Raw genomic sequence first — 19,087 nt, forward strand, 5'->3', positions numbered from 1 at the left:
ATAAGGCCAATCCTTCGTCCCTCCCCGTCCCTCCTCCTCCTCACGGCCAGCCCCTTGCAGCTCTCCCCTCCCCTGCAGCCCGGGTGCCTCTTGGCTGGACCTGCGTAAAAATTATAAAAGGCTGTTTTGCCCGGAGCCGTCCGGAGGATCCCGGCCGAGCCTGCCATGGGGAGCAGCGGCGCCGGGCTCGCGCTGCTGACGCTGTTGCTGCTCCTGCAGCCCACGTCCCAGTTCTGGCTCTTCAATGTCCTCTTTCCACCCACCACCACCCCAGAAGCTCCCCCGACCAACAGCACACCTCCCGTGGTGCTCGGTAAGGTCACACCGGCGCGGGTGGCATGTGGGGTGTGGGTGGGCACCGTGGGTGCTGTGCAGCCCCCCGAGCAGACAGTGAGGTTGGGGTGCTGTGCTGCTGGTAACCCGGTGGATTTTGGCTGTGATGGCTCTTGGCTATCTGGAGTTGGAGCCACCAAGGAAGGGGGGGGTGACACACGGCTCCTCAGTCCCCTCCCATTCACCGGGATAGGGACACAGGGCTGGCCGTACCCAGACAGAGCTTTCTGGAGCTGAGGGGACAGGCTGGGCACCTCAGAAAGCAAATGGGGCTCTGTTATCTCACATCTGTCCCAGAGAGTTTGCTTGGGTCTGGGGGAACTTTGCTGGCATGGGGACAGGGGCTGCAGCACACCCTTCTCTGCCGCTTCCCAAAGCGGCTGCTGCTGGTGCAGTGGGTGCATCCACCACCTCCCACTCCCCTGCAGCCCACCCCATCCTGTGTTCTTCTCCCGTTCCCTGGTGATGGCTAAGTCCTCCTCTGTTGCTGCAAAAGGGCATCCATCTCACATCCCACCCATTGCCAACCCTGCCTGGGGACAAGCCAGCAGGAAAAGGGGCACAGGAAGGTGAAGGGAGCGGTGGGGGTATTGCCTCAGGGAGGTGTGAGCAGCTACCACCTGCTGGTACCTCTCTCCTACACCGTTCTGCCTTCCTTTGCCCCTGTGCCATTGCCAGGGACCTGAACTCAGGTTTTGCCATGAAACCTCTGCTGCACAGAGTTGTTTTTTTTCCTCCTTTTTCTTGAATCATGCCAAGTTTCCCCTTAAAAAAGAGAAGAGAAAAAGCAGAAGATCCCTCCCTGCCGCAATGCCAAGGGCTGGCCCTGCAAACTCCCCTCCCAGAGGCCTCAGGCAGCAAGGGAACAGTGTCTGGATCCCCCATGTCCTGGGACTGCTCCTCCTGGGGTGCCCAGTAGACCCAGGTTGCTGTCACCAGGTGCCATTTTTCAGGATTACCTGTGGTGGTCGGAGCATCTTCTCTTGTCCCCCAGTGCCAGCCCCAGGGCCTGCCCCATGCCCATCTGGATCTGGCTGCCCCATGTGCTGCTCAGCTTCCTCAAGTAACCCATCCCCCGGGGCCGGGCGTCCCGGAAGCCCCCAGTGCCCTTGGGACGCCGATAACCCCTCCGCCCCCACAGGAACTCCCTTAATAATTACCTAATGTCCTCTGGAAGGGGAGGCAGAGCTCAGGGCTGTGTGCCAGGGGTGAGGGGGTGCTGGCTGTGCACCTTAGGAGCCATCAGAGCAGCTCGTGGTCCCCCTCCTCTTGCTGACCAGGAAGATCCCCTCTGCCTGGTCTCTCTCTACACCAGGGACCACTGGATGGCCTGATCTCAAATCAGGTGCTTTGAAAACAGTATTTAGACCCTCCCTATATCCCTGGGGACATGCCACAGGATGGGAGCTGTGAAGCAGGTTGAGGGAGGTAACTGCTACATCTCCTTCCCCTCTTGCATGGCACGAGGCTTTCAGAGCCTGCAGCCGTGCCCTTGGCATTGAAGATCGACACCAACCCCAGCTGTGTATTGTGGGCAAGTCCTTGGACCTGCTGGGTCCATGGAATCACCTGGTGTTCCCATCTGACCAAGTTCACTGTCCCCTGCAGTCCCTTCACCTTTTGTCCTCACCCTCACGGTCAGTGCTGGCACCAGGAGCTGGCTCTTGGCTCCTGCACACCGGCTGGGAAAGCTCTCCATGGTGTCTGATCCCAGCTCAGGCATATCAATCAGGGTGGCACTGGGATGGGTATCCCATGCCTGCTGGGAGCCACACTGAAGCTCCCAGAGCAGACCAAACACCCCGGTGACTGTCATCCTCCATTGAGGGAGCCCAGGTCACACAAGTGAACTTGCTTAAAGCTGCACCGTGTTTCCCTCACACACTGTTCCCACTGAATTCCTGCAGAGTACAGTCCTGCTCAGCACCAAACCATTTCAGAGACCTTGTTCAGTCTGTTTGGAGGGTTTAAAGTTCAGGAAAACAGTGCATGGGTCTCTGGAGCCAGCGCTGGGACTTTCATCTCCCTGGGAACTCTGCATCCCTGAGCTGTCCCACTATCCCAGGACGAGGTTCCAGGAATGCAGTAGGGATGGGCAGTGCCAAGCAGCACTGACTCCTTCCTCTGGGCTGCAGGGAGGAGAGGAGGGTGGAAACCCAGCCAGGCAGGGGGAATAATCCAAAATGCTTTGTGCTGGTGGGGACTGGCACATTTGGGCCAAGGGTGGCAGCTCTGGGGGTCACCTCATGGGACAGGCAGCTTGAAGGGTCCCTGAGGATGCACTTTTAGCACTGCTTTCGTGCTCGCCCTGCCTCTCTGCTCTGAGCACCCTCGATCCTGTGCAGAGTGGGCTGTTCTCCAGGGATGCAGCTCCTGCAGGCCAGGCAGCCCCAGGGAAACCTTTCCTGGGGAACCAGGGCAAGAGCTGCGTGGGCAGCACCACGGGGCCAGTGGGATGGGGCCTGTAGCTTGCTCTGCTCTCCCTCTGTGGTGCCTCCAGTGCCCGGGTGCCTTGGGAACCAGCTGGAAGCCAAGCTGGACAAGCCGGATGTGGTGAACTGGATGTGCTACCGCAAAACAGAGGATTATTTCACCATCTGGCTCAACCTCAACACCTTCCTGCCAGTGGGGGTTGACTGCTGGATTGATAACACCAGGTACCATTCAACCCTACCCCGGGAGCTCCCTGGGGAAATGACATACCAAGGATCTCCCTCCCCTCTCCTCCCCCTGGCCATGATCAAGCACACACGGAATAACACGGGAGGACCATGGGATTGTTTGGGAGCACAACTATCTGGCTCCAACCTCCTGTCCCTTTGCCACATTCCTGCCATGTGCTCATGCCCAGCCAGACTGTCCTGAGCACCCACTGGAGATGCTGCCACCCCGCCCAGGGCCACAGGGTGAGGGGGTTGCTGCAGCCTGCTCCATCAGAGCCTCCTGTCCCGGGATGCCAGGCGAGAGACATGGACACTGGCTGGGCACCAGTCCACCTCCCCATCCACACAAGGCTCGGAAACAGCCCCTGAGGTCCCAGCTGCCAGCCAGTGATCTCCACCCCAGCCCCATGTCCCCGTGGGGACATGGCTCTTCTGCTGCCTCCTGTCCTGTCCCTGCAGGGTGGTGTACAACCGAACCTCTCGGAAAATGTCCAACGCCCCGGGGGTGCACATCCGCGTGCCTGGGTTTGGCAAGACCTATTCTGTGGAATACCTGGATCAGAGCAAGCTGGCAGGTGAGAGGAGAAGCGAGGGGTGTCTGGGGATCCCAGGTGCTCCCTGCAAATGGGGAGGTGTCCCCATGTCTCCAGCAGGGACTGGTTCTGCAGAGAGCCCAGGTCTCTGGGAATGAGGGACATTAGCCTTGGGGACACGCTCCCTGTGAATCCCAGCAGGGACCACCCCGTTCTTGACCCCAGTACACAATGGGATGCACAGAGCCACTACATCTGGCTGGAGCCACCAAGCTACAGGGCTTACCAGAAAACATTTTGGTTGTGACCAGGACCAGGATGGAAAAAGGTTGACAAGAGAAGACCACAGACCTAATTCCCACCTGTTCTCTCTGTCTGCAGGTTACCTGCACACGCTGGTTCAGAACCTGGTGAACAACGGCTACGTGAGGGACCAGACGGTTCGGGCAGCCCCCTACGACTGGAGGGTTGGACCCCGTAAGTCTGGGGGTTGTGGCCAGGCCCTCTGTGTAGGGAGGGAAGCAGGATAAGCCTCATGCCATCATGCTCCCCTCTTGTCCATAGAGGACCAGCCCGAGTACTTCCAGAACCTGAAGGCACTGATCGAGGAGATGCACGACGAGTACCAGAGAGGCGTCTTCCTCATTGGGCACAGCATGGGCAACCTGCATGTCCTCTACTTCCTGCTGCAGCAGACACAGGCCTGGAAAGATCAGTACATTGGGGGATTCATCTCCCTCGGTGCCCCCTGGGGAGGGTCTGTGAAGCCCCTCCGTATCCTGGCATCCGGTGGGTGACTCCTCGCGTGCAGCCACCTCTCTGTTTTCTTTCCCTCCTGCAGAAATGGAAAGGATGGGCAGGGAAAAGACACAGTGGTGGAAGAGGTGGGGGACCTAGTTCCTCTTTAGCCTCTTTGCAGCCCAGAAAGCCACAGTCACTTGCCTAATGCCGACAGCCCAGAATATCCACAAGTCACAAGCTGAGCCTCCAAAAATGCATGGGAATAAAAATCATGTGCTTGGAGGTTTGAACATCTGGCCCCTTGCATCACCCTTAAGTCACCTGCTTGTATTTTTCTCTGTTTCCACAAGAGCCAGAGGTATTTTTAAGGTCATCTGGGTTCATTCCATGGTCTTAGGGCTCCAGACACAATGCCAAGGCTTGCAGGAGACATGCAGGTTGGTCACCCACTGTCGGGCTCAGCTCACTCCTGTCCCTGCAGGTAGGAGGGGAGGTGCTGGGGTTACAGGGAAAGTTCAGGGCTGGGTTGTTCTGGGCCATCACACGTCCAGGTTTGTCTATGCTCAGCCCCTCCAAACAGCTTGAGATGTGGAGAGAAGAGTTTGGAAGGCTGCTCTGGATAGCTGTAGCCAGAGGGGTGAGGAGAGGACATATGATCACGAGCAGAGTAGGGGTAAGGAGAGGAAGAGCTGAGCTGGATCTGACCAGGGGACAGTCATGTATCACTGTTGGGAGGGGCTGATCCCAAAGGCTCCATCTGCGAGGGTGGATTGTGTTGCTGTTTCTGATGAGCCCTTGTGTGTCCCACAGGTGACAATCAGGGCATCCCACTCATGTCCAACATCAAGCTGCGTGAGGAGCAGCGCATGACCACCACCAACCCCTGGATGTTCCCAACCACCCTGGCCTGGCCCGAGAACCACGTTTTCATCTCCACACCCTCCTACAACTACACCTACCGGGACTACCAACGCTTCTTCACCGACGTCAACCTGGAGGATGGCTGGTACATGTGGGAGGACATGAAGGATTTGCTGAAGGACTTACCCCCTCCTGGGGTGGACACGTACTGCCTCTATGGCACAGGCTTCCCCACAGCGGAGACTTACGTGTATGATGAGCGTTTCCCTTACGAGGACCCCGTGGACATAATTTATGGTGACGGGGACGACAGCATCAACACACGCAGCTTGGAGCTGTGCAAGCGGTGGCGCAACCAGCAGAAACAGAAGGTGCATGTCCAGGAGCTGCGAGGTGCCCACCACTTTAACATGGTCTTCAGCAACCTGACGCTCAGTTACATCAACGAAATCCTGCTGGGGAGCCAACAGGAGCAGGGCCAGACAGGGGAAGTGAGATCCAACCCAGAGGCTGGGAAGGGGGGGAAGAACTTACCTGGGTACAAGGTCCTTAAGGAGCCTAAAAAGAACTGAAAGGAGTGAGGGCCAGCTTCCCTCCATGATGGTGGCCACCACAAACTGCCATGCAGGGGAGCAAAGGACTCGGAGCTGAGTTTGGAAGGAAAGTGAGCAAGACCAACAGCTCAGGTGGATGGGCTGGCACCCACTTCCACACTGATTGGTTTTTCTTTAGGGAACGGTGACTAATTATATTTCAGAGGCTTGTCACCTCCCACTAGTGGGTGGATAATTAACCATGCTGCCAGCTCATTAACATCACACTCGTGAATTCCAGCGTACGCACAAGCCCTTCTCGCTAGCAAGCCATGTTTAGGCACTTTAGAGGCTGTGGAGCCCACGGTGCTCACCTGGAGCCTCTGCTCACCTGGGACAATGAGAGCAGGCTCTGACTTACTGGGGTGATCACGGAGGTGGCACAGGGGTGGCACAGCAGGTACGGCTTACAAGAGCAGTGAGCTAGGCTCCTCGGGCAAGACCAACTCAAAATCAGCAGATTTACAACATAATAAACACACTTTGCTTCTGCATGCTGAGCCTGCCTTGTCCTTCACAGCAGGGTAGTGAAGCCAGCCATAAGCAAAAAGTGAGGTTCTCACTGCCCACAGGCACCTCAGGAGCCAGGGGTTTGGGAGAAAACACATGGTCAGTGATGCAACTGGGGCTGGCAACATGGTCCCGGTGACAATGTGGCTGGAGTTGGTGACAGAACCGGGGTTGGTGATGTTACTGGGGCTTGATGATGCAACTGGTGCTAGGAAAGCAACTGGGATGGAAACATGACTGGCCTTGGAAAAGCAACTGGGACCGGTGATGCACCCGGGGCTGGCGATGCAGCCAGGGCTGGTGACACAACCAGGGTTAGCGATGCAGCACCCTTAGGCTGGTGACTGAAGCAGCGCGGCGATGCAGCCGGGGCTGGCAATACAAATGTCGTGACACAGTTGGGGCTGGCGACGCTGCCGAGGCGGCAACGCAACCGGGATCGGCCGTGCAGCCGGGGCTGGCGACGCCGCCGGGGTTGGTGATACCATTGGGGTTGGCGATACTGCCGGGGCTGGCGATGCCGCCGGGTTTGGCGATACTGCCGGGGTTGGTGACCCGCCGTGCCCGCTATGTGCCCGCTCTGTCCCCGCCGTGTGTCCGCCTTGTCCCCGCTCCGTCCCCGTCCGCGATTGGCGGCGGGCGGTGCGTGCCCGGGGCGGGGCGGGGCGGGGCGCGGGGCCGGCTCAGCCCCCGCAGCGGCCGCGCTGGAGGCCGCGGCCATGGGCGCGGGGGCGATGGGCTCCGGGGCGATGGGCTCCGGGGCGGCGGGCGGGCCGGGACACGGCGCCCCGCTCTGCCCTTGCCCGTCGCCGCCGCCCCCCGCGCCGCGCCCCGCTCCGCGCTGCCCGCGGGGGACCCGCCGGCTCTCGGAGACCGGGGCCGGGACGCGGCGCGGGGAGGGCGCGGCGGGGCGCGGGGGGCTGCGGGCCGCCGCCTCGCTGCCGCACATCGCGCGGGGCCGCGGCGAGGAGGGCGGCGGGCGCCGCAGCAGCCCCTGCCTGCTCGTGGCGCTGCGGCCGCGCAACGTGGAGGCGGAGCGGGAGCGGTTCTTCCGCGCCAGCTTCGCGTACGACCCGCAGTTCGAGTACGCGGAGCCGGTGCCCGCCGCCGTCCTGGACAAGTACGGGGCCGCCTCCGACCGCTTCGTGACTCAGGTGAGGCGGGGAGGGATGCTCGGCCGGGGGGGGAGGAGGAGAAGGAACGGGGGGACTCTGGCTCGCCACATTTTCCGCGAGAGGGTGTGGGCACCCACGTGCCGCCGGGATGTATCATGGTGGGACCGCTCCGTGGTGGGGCCGGCCAGGCGCTGGTCCATGCTCACAGAATCTTGGAATGGTTTAGGACAGAAGGGATCTTAAAGACCCCACCTCCAGCCATGGGCAGTGACATCTTGCACTAGACCGGGTTGCTCCAAGTCCCATCCAACCTGGCCTTGGACTCTTCCAGGGATGGTGCATCCACAGCTTCTCTGGGAAACCTGTGCCAGTGCCTCACCACCCTCACAGCGAAGAATTTCTTCCTAATGTCCAGCCTAAACCCACTCTTCTGTCAATTCAAAGCCATTCCCCCTTGCCCATGTGAAACCTCACAGCCTGCTTTCCTTCCCAGCTGCTGCCTGATCCTGCTCCCCTCAACTGCTTTTGTATCCTGCCTTCAGCACACTCACCCTGTGATTTCTTAAACCTGTTTTTAGTTACCTCACCTACCTGCAGGAACAGTACCTGCTCTGTGGGTGATGTGGGTGCTGGTCATACTGGTGCTGGGTGATGCTGCCAGTGTTGGCCAAGTTGGATGAGGCTTTGAGCAGCCTGGTCTAGTGGAAGCTGTCCCTGCCCATGGATAGGGAGTTGGAACTAGACAATCTTTAAGGTCACTTTCCACCCAAACCAGTCTGTGATTCTATGATCAAACTGTCTCCTGCTTACGTTAAGAGCTGTGCTCCATCAGGGGCACCTTCCTGGTGTGTTTTTGCACTTTTTGCTGTAGAAATAGCAGCCAAGGATCTGGAGCACGTGTGTGACAGTGTGGGAAGCTGACCTTAGCCTGAATGTCCCGGTGGTTAAGTCTGGCTTGTTTTGTGGAAGGCCTAAAGGTTATGGCAGCATCCTTAAAGCATCAGCAAATACGGTCATTAATGATATTAGTTGGTGTAGACTCTGCTTAAGGAGTCTGTATGATTTTGTGTAACTGTGTCCGTGTTTCCACTACTGATATATTCCCAACTCACTCTCTGCCGTGGGCATAGCACTGAGGAAACAGCTCCTGGTCATTCAACAGGAGGAAAGAGTCAGGAGCATGCTTTCAGAGTGCTCTGCCCACCAATGAGCCTTTCCAGGATGCAGGGAGTGAGCTGCTCTATGCTTGGCACCCCAAAACCAGTTTGCTCCCAGGGGTGAGCATCCTGCCTCTGGGAAGAGCATCCTTTCTGCCACACAAACAAGGGAACAGATAAAAACCTCTGATCCTGAATTCTGACTGGCACACCAGAGCTGTTTCTTTGCACCTCTCAGTCGGGAGAGATTTGTTCAAATAACAACTTCTTTGCTGATTTATTTATTGCTTTTTGAATGTTTACTTATTCCTGCATCACTGCCCGTGTCTCTGCCTGGATTATTATCCAGATGATTCAGGCCCTTTCTGTAAACAGCTTTCTAAGCAGTTCATCATTCCCAGTGCCTACCATACCTCTGCCCCAGATAAACTGGTGCCAGCAAGGCTGTTGCAGGGAAGATGCTCCAACTCTGCAAAGACCTCGCTGGCTTTTTTGCATTTCCCTCCTGTGTTTCAGTGCTGTTTCTTTCCCTGAGTCATGCAGTAAAATGAGTTGCTCGGAGCTGTTTCCCCCCATGCTTTCTCTTTTGGTGCAGTGGACTTGCAGCATAGTAAAAGACGAATAATTGAGATCATTTTTTCTCTGGGCAGTACTTTGAATGAATGGAATTAAGAGTTTGTAACCACTGTAAGTGGTCTCATCGTGGATCCTAAAACATTTTGCAAGGGACATTAAGTGTTGAGTGTCTCTGCCAATGTTTCTCTGAGTTCTCCTGTGTCTGTGTGATGGGACAGTATTCATGTCACTGTTCCTTTGCTCTTCCCTGCAGTGACCTCCTTCCAGTCTCTTTTATTTTGGGAAGCCTTCTTCCTTGTCAGCTCACTATTAGCTATAAACTGTTTTTATTTGCAAAGACCTTCATTAATCATGGAGCTTAAATAAGTGAGACATTTTGCTAAGTCAGCATCCTTGGACACGAGCAGACAAACCAACACCAGCTCCCTGCCTCCAGCTGCTCCACCAGCTGCTCTGCATGTGCTGGGGGGGAGTTATTCAGTAGAAAAATTAAATGAACCAGGAGGATTCTTCCAGCCTGTGGAGGCTCATCACCCTGGAGATCACATCCCTGGTTTGTCATGTGAATGTGAGCAGCACCAGCACGGAGCTGGGGCTGGAGGATTTGTTATCCCACTGCATATGGTGGGTGCATTGATTTGGAGATGCTCAGAACACTGAACCTGATATGCCAGGAATTTTGCTCTCCAGGATGTGCACTGAAGTTCGGGGAGGAGCGTGCTCTTTGTTGTCTTACTCCTGGGCACCAGCTGTGCTGGGTTTCTCTTGGCTTGGTGCTTTGGGTCCCCTGGGAGGAGAGAGAGCAAGTGGCTGAGCAGAGGTGGGAGGACAAAAGGTCCTTTTTCTGCCTGGGTCGATGGGAGGTTATCTCGTGGCGCTGCAAAAATGAGCGTGATCATTCAGCAAACAAAGCAAAAAAATACAAAAAAACCCCCTAACCCAAAAAGCAAAACAAAACTCAGAACACAAAACCTGAGCACAACTTCTCCTGGGAAAACACTGTAAGTGACTTGAGAATAAAAAACAGCTGTGAAAACTGCCCAGGGAAGGAAAATCAGTACCTTCTGCAGGGGCAGAGGAGGTTGCTCACCAGATGCAGATCACAAAGCTCCTTTTAGGATCATAGAGTTGTTTTGGTGGGACAAGACCCTTAAGATCGAGTTCAGCCATTACCCCAACATTGCCAATCCCACCACTAAGCCATGTCCCCAAGTGCCACATCTGCAGGTCTTTTAAATCCCACCAGGGATGGTGACTCCACCACTTCCCTGGGCAGCCTGTCTCAATGTTTGACAACTGTTTCCATGAAGAAATTTTCCCTGATATCCTACCTAAGCCTCCCCTGGCAAAACTTGAGGCCATTTCCTCTTGTCTTATGGAGTGTTGGATGAATACTGGTGGTGACCACCCATCTCCTGATCCTGGGTGACCTTAGGAAGGAGAGAAGGGATGGGATGTCCTCCACGGGGCTCCAGCTGCTGCCTGAAGCCCATATGAGAGCAAAGTGGGTTTGCTCAGCAGGAGGAGGTAAAACACCCACTGTTCAAGAGCAGCACTTGGTCCTGGGCTGGGAAGCCTGGCAGCAGCTCAGCCAGGTTTGCAGATGCAATAAAACTGCTGGAAAGCTTCCAGAATTGGTTGAAAGCCATTGTCATCTGCTTTGGGGTATATATTACTATAATACTAATATTAATACATATTAATATATATTCCAATGGCCGGAGAAAGTCATTGCTTGAAAATGTCTACAATGAGAACACACTTTTGGGGGAGGAAACGTGCTCATAAATGTTCGTGTTTTATAGGTGCTCCATAAATGTTAATGCAAATAACAGAGCACGTGCTGCTGTTATTAGAAGGCTGTTGGGTGTGCAGCAGGCTGGTGGTGCTGAGACCTTGTTTGGAGCAGCACCGCTGCAGAGGGTGATGCACAACCTTACTGCCAGGCTTGGAATTCAGTGCCAGGCTTGGAATTCAGTGCTGTAGTGAGAAACTCTTGGAGTGAAAAAGCAAGCAGGGAAACTGGAGCTCTTTTGTGCAAGCACCGGAGTTTGAAAGGAGAACTGAAAGCAGAAAAGGTTGAAAATAATCACGGCTTTAACCACGCTGGGACGACGCAGTTTCACTTCTGCTTGGCCCCGTTCCCACAGGAGATGCTTGCAAGGGTGACAAAAAGCAGAAAGAACATGCTGTGGGTCGTGCTGATTGTGTGAAGTGTCTGCCTGTCCTGGTGGCCACCTCCAGCCGGGTCAGTCTCCTTGTTTTTTTAGGTATCGCAGAACCACCTCTCATTTTAGAGGCGTTAATCAGGGATTATCTCCTCTGGGTTCATCGCACGTGGGATTTCAAGGTGTGTTTTTAAGCAGGGAGGATGTTTGCACTGATGTTTTGTTTCTGTGTACAACAGGCTATCAGGATCATCCGTACAGTCCTGGAGAAGTATGGGACCTACGAGAGCTTCGAGGTCGCCACGGGCGGGAGGCTGCTGAGCAAGTGCCAGATCTGGTCCGTGATCCGAAAGTACATGCAGAAGGAAGGCTGTGTGGGAGAGGTAAATCCACATCCCTCCTTTATCGCTCGTAAAATACAGCAAAATATTTATTTTCTGATAAAAAGCACTCAGATTAAGAAATGTTTTGGCTACGAAGAGGAGATTTTTCCACTCTGAGCTGTGGTGTCTGTCCTTTCCTCTTCGGCTTGGCTGTGTTCGCTGTACCCTGGCACTGGGACATGGGTGCTGGTTTCCCACCAATTTCCTGTGATTTTTTCCACACGTATCTCCCTTTTATGCTTGAGAGAGAAGAGGGAGCTGCTACTTGTCTGTGTGGCCATGCCAGGAGCCTTTTGCTGTGTGCATGAGGCATCAGTTACTGTGGGGAAGTCATCTGCTGTTGGCGGTGGGATGGCAGATGTCTCCGACAGCTGCCTTCGCCCACGTGTCCAAAAGCAGAGCCAGGGGCAGAGATTTCCTGCTGTCCTGCAAGACATGCCGGGTCATGGTGCTTTGAAACCCCAAGCTCCGGTTTTAAGGCTGGGAAATAGGTGGTTAAGATGCAACAGTAGCCATGAGGGATGGAGCTCAGGGAGTTCAGCATCTCTTAACCTGGTTTCTCTGCACCCCCAGCAGCATCCAGGACAGGATGTCCCACAGCTGCAGTTAAGGGGCATTCTTTTTTCCCCTTCTGCCAGCAAGGTGTGGGCAAAATACTTCCAGTGTCCTGGATTCAAGGGCTAAGAAGGATTTCTGAACCTGGCTTTGTGTGGTTTGGCTTGCAGGGCTACCTTGGGCTGTTGGCTGCAGGGCAGAGCTCATGCAGTGCTGGCTGACGTGGCAGCTTCCTCACCACTGCCTCTTGGCCAGACTGTGTTTCCTACCTCTGATTTTTCACCTCCATCTCCAAACAGGGTTGTTGATGAGCATTTCTCCAAAGCATCACCTTGCCCAGTGGTTCCCAGAGCATTCCATGCCTGCAAAAGTGGGAATGAGTGGTCCCCTGAGGCCCCACCTGCTCAGGGGATGTTTCTCCTCCAGCACCCTTGGTTTGCCCTGATCCCTCCTGAGGGTGTCTCTGTGATGTGAATTTGGCACCTTGGCCTCCTAAGCCTTTGCTGTGGACAGAAAGGATTTCTGCAGATCTTTTCCTGTAATTCAGCTGCCTTTGAGTGCCCAGAACCAGTCTCGATACCCAGACAGAAAGCTGGCCAGTCTTACAGACCTGCACTTACAACATGCTAGTTGAGCTCTACGTCTTGGCTTTATTAATTGATCAGTTTTAACTATTCTCTTCTCCATTAACTGGGCTCCGGCTGGGCAGAAAGCCATCTTTTTTTCTTACATACTGGTGTAAAGTGGCTTCCTTCCAACCCTGTGTAATTCTCCCTTTGCTCAGAGCTATGAGGGCTTGGACTCGATGAACCTTGTGGGTCCCTTCCAACTCAGGGCAATGCAGGGTTCAGTCACTGTGTTTGCACATCGGTGTGCAAGATATGTGGCTGTTTTATCTGGGACTTCTGCTAAGTGCTTTTAAAACAATTAAAGCACTAGTTTGTTCCTTTCTATCCATTAGAATGTCTCTGGGGTAGGGAAGAGGGAAGGGTTTCACCTGCTCTCAACGCAGTGATGTTGGCAGAGCTCACTCCCTGCACAGGAACAAAACCTGCTGAAACTTCTGCGTCGCTGATAATTTCACACCCTGTCGGGGAACTGGGTGGTTCCAGGCGTGTATCTCTCTCCCTGCACCTGTATCTCTTGATTCCTGACTTTCACCATCTGTGCCCTGTCTGTTCTGCCGTGCCCTTTGCTTCCCTGGTGCATACTAATCACGATGGCTTGCTTAAAAAAAAAAAAAGGAGAAACTCATGTGGTGGTAGCATGAGGCCCAGAGACCGAGCAGCTGGTGTGTCCCTGCCCACAGTCAGTCCTGGCAGGCAGCATGGCCAGGCTGGTGGCAGCCACTGCAGGCAGCTGCCCTGTGTCCCCGTCACCGATCGGCAAAGGCAGGAAGGATCCCGCTTTCTGGCACCGCAGGCAGCGCGCTCCTGGGTAAGTATTCCTGCCGTAATTAAACTCTGTGCCCTCAAAAGCTGCTTTTTTCGGGGTCCAAGCTGCAGATCCTGAAGCTCTTCTGCTTTTCTTCTGCCTCAGGACGGAGGTGACGCTGCCGGAGCTCGGAGGTCTCCGTATGGATTTTGGCGAGCTCACAGCTTGCAGCAGAGAAACACCTGGCTCCGTTGGTAAGTTCTGCATGGTAATCCCTGGGGTTGTGGAATGTTGTCAGCCTAAACAGCGCTAGCTGGTGTCTCCTGGAATCCCATCGGTGGTGTCCCCCTACCTCTGAGCTGCCTTCTCAGTGTCGGAGGTCCTGAGCAGTGCTGGTGTCCTGGGGAGAGGCAGAACCCTGTGCTCCGGTGCCGTGGGGGCCACCAGGAGCCTTCCCTCAGTTCCTTGGGATGAGCTTTTTCTCCATCATTTAATCCACGAAAGCTGAGCAGAAGCTTCATTGGGCCACGAGAATGCACTGGGGAGGCTGCTCAGAGCAAGAGAGGTCACAGACCTGGAGGGCTGGTGCTGCTGCTGCAGGAGCAGGATTTTGGTTATAACAACATCAGCAAAGCTGGAGGGTCCCAAAGTAAGGCAAGTGGTGCTGCTCAGTGGGATGGGCTGGGCTGCAGCAGGCAGCAGAACGGCAGTGTTTGTGAAGCTGCATTCTCCAGCAATGCCAGAAGTCCCTTTCCAGTGCTCCTGGGTGCCTGGCTCTGTGTGAGGAGTCAGAGGTGAACTGGCAAATCTCTTCTCTGCATTGGAGGGATCCCTTTTCACACTGGGGTATTTTAATCCAGGTAAGCAGTTGCGCTGTAAGTATTTTGTGCTGTTCGTTTGCCCAGCAGTGGAGTCTGTTAAGCTGCTCTTTTGGCTTTCGTAATAAATAATAATATTAATAATAAATCTGATTTAAAGCAAACCAATTCAGTCTCCTCTCTTTTTTTTTTTTTTTTAATTGAAAGAACTGTCACTTAGTAATGCATGCACATGTTTTCATCCTGAAAAGTGTCAGCTGTGAAATAACAGATGGTTTGTAGAGTTAATATGTATGTAGGGGAACAGTTTTGATTGCTGTCCTTAGGATTGCCACTGCCAAACCTTGGATGCAAGAGCTCCCAGGGACCATCTCCAGCCATGCTGCAGCTTTGAGTCACTGCAGGTCTGAAGTTGGGTGGTCAAAAAATGCTGCTTGGTTTGCACATTAACTCCTGTTCATGGAGAGCAGCTCTCTTGGCTCCAGTGCTTGCAGTAGCCAGTTTTCCCAAAATAGCTGGTTTTTTTGTGTAAAGATACTGACTAGTCCTGCACATGTGATGCCCATTCCTGCTGTGAATTATGGCCAGCACACACGGTTCCTTCTGTGAGGGTGGGCTGGCATGGAGCCATCCTCACTGCTCATGTTTTGGAGCCTTGAATGGGGAGAATCTGCAGGGGAGTCCATGAAAATGGAGCCAGAGCCTTGAGCCCCTGAGGAGATGTTTGTTTGGGGGGTGCAGAGGTTGGACACATAACAATGTTGGTGCTGTTGGGTGTTCAGAGCAGGGTTGTTTTGGTGGCCAAAGTTAGTGCTCCATCCCCACTGCCAGTGGGGATGCAGAAGGGGGACCAGGCAAGTCTCCAGAGCATGCCTATCATGTGTGGCCACAAAATTGTGGGGAGCCCATGGGAACAAGCCTGTGGAGGTAATGCTGGAGCCAGAGGGATGCTGGAGGAGGCTGCTCAGCAGCTGCCCACTGCCCCCACAGTGCCTGCTCAGCTTTATTGGCTGTAAAGAGATTAAAGGAGCTATTTCATCCCCTGCATGGGATCATCTCTTTCCTCTCATTATCCCCCCCAGTGGCTCCTGCTGTCTGTGGTTCCTTTGGGGAGCTGCAGCACATTCTGGTGATGGTGCAGCAGAGCCAAACGGTGCCACCCGTGGTGTCAGTGGCTTTTTTCTGACCATCTGCCACCATGTCAGGCTCTGCTGAGAGCCAAGACCCTGCTGATGGCAGTTGCCTCCTCCTCCTTCTGCAGGTGGTGGTGCAGCTCACGGATGACCTCCTGTCCCAGGCGGTGATGATGGTGGAGGACAGCAGGCCCACACTGGCCATCAACCTGGCTGGAGCCCGGCAGCACTGGCTGGAGGGGATGCTGCGCCACGAGATAGGTCAGTGGGGGGGAAGGTGGCTTTGGGTGGGGGGCACAGCAGGGGGGATGCTGTGAACATTTTTGGGGGAACGGCCTGGGGCAAGGTGGTACCTACAGGTCCTGCAAGGAGGCATCCTGGGCAGGTTTTGGAAGGGGCTGAGGCCACCTGCATCCCTCTCTGTGTGCAGGGAGGGCATGCTGGGCACCCACCTGTTTACCCATGTCCTGGCCTCCTCCTGGGTACCAGAGCAAGCAGATGCCCCATGGCATCATCATCATCGACCAAGACTGGAGCTGACACCCAACCCCAGCGACTCGGGGCAGGGGGGGTGGGAGCTGAGCCTTTTTGGAGGCTGTGGGTGACCACACTCACTCCTGTCCCCCCCTCCCCAGGCACCCACTACATCCGGGGGGTGAACAACACCCGCCAGCCCTGGCACAGCTCCGAGGGCCGCAAGCAGTACAGCCTGAAACCCGCCAACCCCACGGAGGAAGGCTTGGCCAGCCTGCACAGCGTCCTCTTCCGCAAGCAGCCCTTCCTGTGGCGGGCAGCCCTGCTCTACTACACCATCGAGCGGGCCAGCCGCCTCTCCTTCTCCGCCCTCTTCCAGGACCTGGAGCAGTACGTCCAGGACGCCGGTGTCCGGTGGGAGTACTGCGTGCGGGCGAAGCGGGGCCAGACTGACACCTCACAGCCAGGTACCACGAGGGGGGTGCAGAGCCTCTGGGTTTTGGGAGGGGTTCTGTGTATTTTTTGTTAAAGGAAAAGCAGCGGGCGGCTGTGTTCTGCTGCTGGGTGGGTTGAGCATCACCGATCCTGTAGTGGTGGCACAGGCAGCGGCTGGAACACAAAGAGTAAATTTATTTCCATTACCTCACTAACCAGGGGATCCCCAAAGCAGAGGGTACACAAGATCAGAGGATCACTGGCCTGCTGTTCACAGGCTTATCAAGAGTTACTCCCAGGTGCAAGGTCACTTGAGCAATTCTGCTTTTAACCCCTTCCTCCCAACACGTAGCCATGGCAGCCCTCCCTCACATCCCTCCCCATCCCCAGCACTGCTCTCCTCTGGGATTATACTTGTCCTATAGCAGTGACTTGCATAAGCTTCTGGGGAAGCAGCAAAGGAGAGGAAAAATGAGAATTCCTGTGGATACATTTGGATTCTTGCACTGCTTTACCATTAAAAAAATTACTTTGGAAGAAGGGTGAGACCATCCCAGTGAGGTTTGGGGAGCTCTTGCTGCACCCAGCTGCCTCCCCAGTGCTCATCCCTTGGCACCCTGCAGTCCTGAGCCCTGGCACACTTGTGGTCCAGTGCTCTCATTCTTTCTATTGCAGTCAGTAAACTTTCAGGGAAGTGGTGGGTGGTGGGAAGCCAGCCTCTCTCTCCCAGGCCCCTTCTGCTCTTCCAGGCTGTTTCAGTAAGGACCAGGTCTACCTGGATGGGATTCTCCGCATCCTGCGCCATCGGCAGACCATCGACTTCCCACTGCTGGCTGCACTTGGAAAGGTAATGGCTGGGAGTGAGGGTGGAGCAGCTCATCCCAGAGTCCCATTCCTAAGATCACACAGGCTCTCTCTTGATCCCCTGGCTTCCCAAAACCCAGCCCTTGCCTGGCAGCCCTTCCACTCTTTGCCTTTCCCTGCCCTTACGGGTCTCTGTGGAGCAGGGAAAGGCAAGTGCCGGGTAGGATGCAAGGAAGGACAGGACAATCCATAATCCTCTGTGGGAGACTTTCAGGGAAGAGGCTTAACCCAGCAGGTTAAGCTTTGCTGGCCCTCAGCCACAGCAGTCCTGCTGTCACCTGGCCCTGCAGTGACAGAAAATTACCAAAACCGCAAATCCCTGCAAATCCCACATCCCCAGCAGCTTTCCTGCTGCCTCACCACAGGCAGGAGGGATATTTGGGCAGTGGGGGGGGGTAGAGGGTGAACCAGGTGGTCTGCAAGGGGGCCAGATGCCCCCTTGGCACCTGCCGGGGTTTGGAATGGAGGGGACTGACCCTGTCTCCCTGGTTCCCATCAGGTCTCCTATGAAGATGTGAATCGGCTGAAGAAATTCGGGGTCCTGGAGAAGGCCCGTATCCCCCATTTCATGCAGGACCTGGAGCGGTACATGAAGCAGCTGGATCACATTGTCACCACCAATGGCCTGAATGAGGAGGAACTGGAGCAGCTGCTGCCTGACTGAGGGGCATCCCCCAAACCAGCACCCCAAGGGTGTAACTGGTGCCATTTACTGGGTATTTACTGGGGCTGGAGGAGAGGGCAGAGCCCGAGCCGGGCGCCCGGGCGGCCGCTGTGCATGTACCGCTGTGTAGGGTAGCGCGGCCGAGGGCCGGTGTGGTTAGTGTTGATGTGTCCCCCCCCCTGTGTATTTTGGGGACGGCTGTGCAGCTCCACGTGGCTTTGGGGAGCTGGAGAAGAGCGTTCAGGGGGAGGGAGGGCAGAGCTGGGGTGATGTGCTGGTCCCCGAGTGCAGAAGGCTGTGCTGGGGGAGTTGCAATGGGGGGGGTTCCGTAGGGTCCCGGGAGTGCTCCCAGCACTGCAGGGGCACCGACATGGGGTCAGCAGCCAGGGCTGGGGGCTCTGGGCTGTGCCTGGCAGGGAGTAAGGGCTGGCCTGCACACACAGATCTCCCCATGAATGCCTTTGCCGCTCCCTACCCTTTCCCTCACGCCCCCCACCAGCAGGAGGGACTTTAATCCCCCAAATACCAATCTCTGCCCAGCTCTGCACCCCAACTATAGCCACCCTGGCTTTGAGGACTCAGGGTGGGGACTGGGCTTGATGTTAGTCAAAAGCGTGTAATAAAGATGATGTAATGGAAAAGACGTGTGGGCAAAAGGTTGTGGATAGCATCAAAAACCAGGCTGGCACCGCTGTGAGCCCCCACTGTGCATCTCACTGGCACAGGCAAAGCTGCTTGGTCTGAGCTGGTGCGTCAGGAGCAGGAAGGGGTCACTGGGGTCTGTAAAACAACATACTGGGCAGGGACAACATCAATAAATCAAAGCAGGCAAACATAAAAACTGCCCTGGTCTCTAACACATGAACTCTGCAGCAGTCATGGCTCCCCTGGGAGAACCCTCCCCAAAAAATACAAAAAAACCAAACCCACAGCTTCTTGTCTTCCATCACACTGAGCTCCCGCAGAGGTAGCACAGGCCAGTCTATGGCTCCAGAGAGCTCAGGCTCAATCCCAAAAGCATAAAGTTTGGCTGCAAGCCCAGTGCCCAGCACCCCCAGCTGCCCCACACTCCTGATCCCACAGGGCACCGCAGTTCCTCCACAGGGTGCAGAGGCTGAGGCAGGCAGGGCAGCACAG

General features: G+C 55.5%; 2 protein-coding genes across 2 annotated transcripts; both read left to right on the forward strand.

Moving 5' to 3' along the window:
* The first annotated feature begins 73 nt into the window (after positions 1–73).
* On the forward strand, positions 74–6,216 carry LCAT (lecithin-cholesterol acyltransferase). Its single transcript, XM_064670798.1, has 6 exons — positions 74–313; positions 2,834–2,990; positions 3,456–3,571; positions 3,911–4,006; positions 4,094–4,318; positions 5,081–6,216. The coding sequence occupies exons 1-6, from the start codon at positions 166–168 to the stop codon at positions 5,701–5,703; spliced, it is 1,365 nt and encodes a 454-aa protein (XP_064526868.1). The 5' UTR covers positions 74–165; the 3' UTR covers positions 5,704–6,216.
* A 686-nt stretch (positions 6,217–6,902) lies between these two features.
* On the forward strand, positions 6,903–18,591 carry MATCAP1 (microtubule associated tyrosine carboxypeptidase 1). The gene is made up of 6 exons (XM_064670812.1): positions 6,903–7,388; positions 11,490–11,633; positions 15,642–15,774; positions 16,149–16,454; positions 17,172–17,269; positions 17,786–18,591. Exons 1-6 carry the CDS (start codon positions 6,954–6,956, stop codon positions 17,948–17,950), a joined length of 1,281 nt encoding a protein of 426 aa, XP_064526882.1. The 5' UTR covers positions 6,903–6,953; the 3' UTR covers positions 17,951–18,591.
* The last annotated feature ends 496 nt before the right edge of the window (positions 18,592–19,087 follow it).

Source organism: Pseudopipra pipra, chromosome 14, assembly GCF_036250125.1.
Source record: "Pseudopipra pipra isolate bDixPip1 chromosome 14, bDixPip1.hap1, whole genome shotgun sequence".
NCBI classification, from domain to species: domain Eukaryota; kingdom Metazoa; phylum Chordata; class Aves; order Passeriformes; family Pipridae; genus Pseudopipra; species Pseudopipra pipra.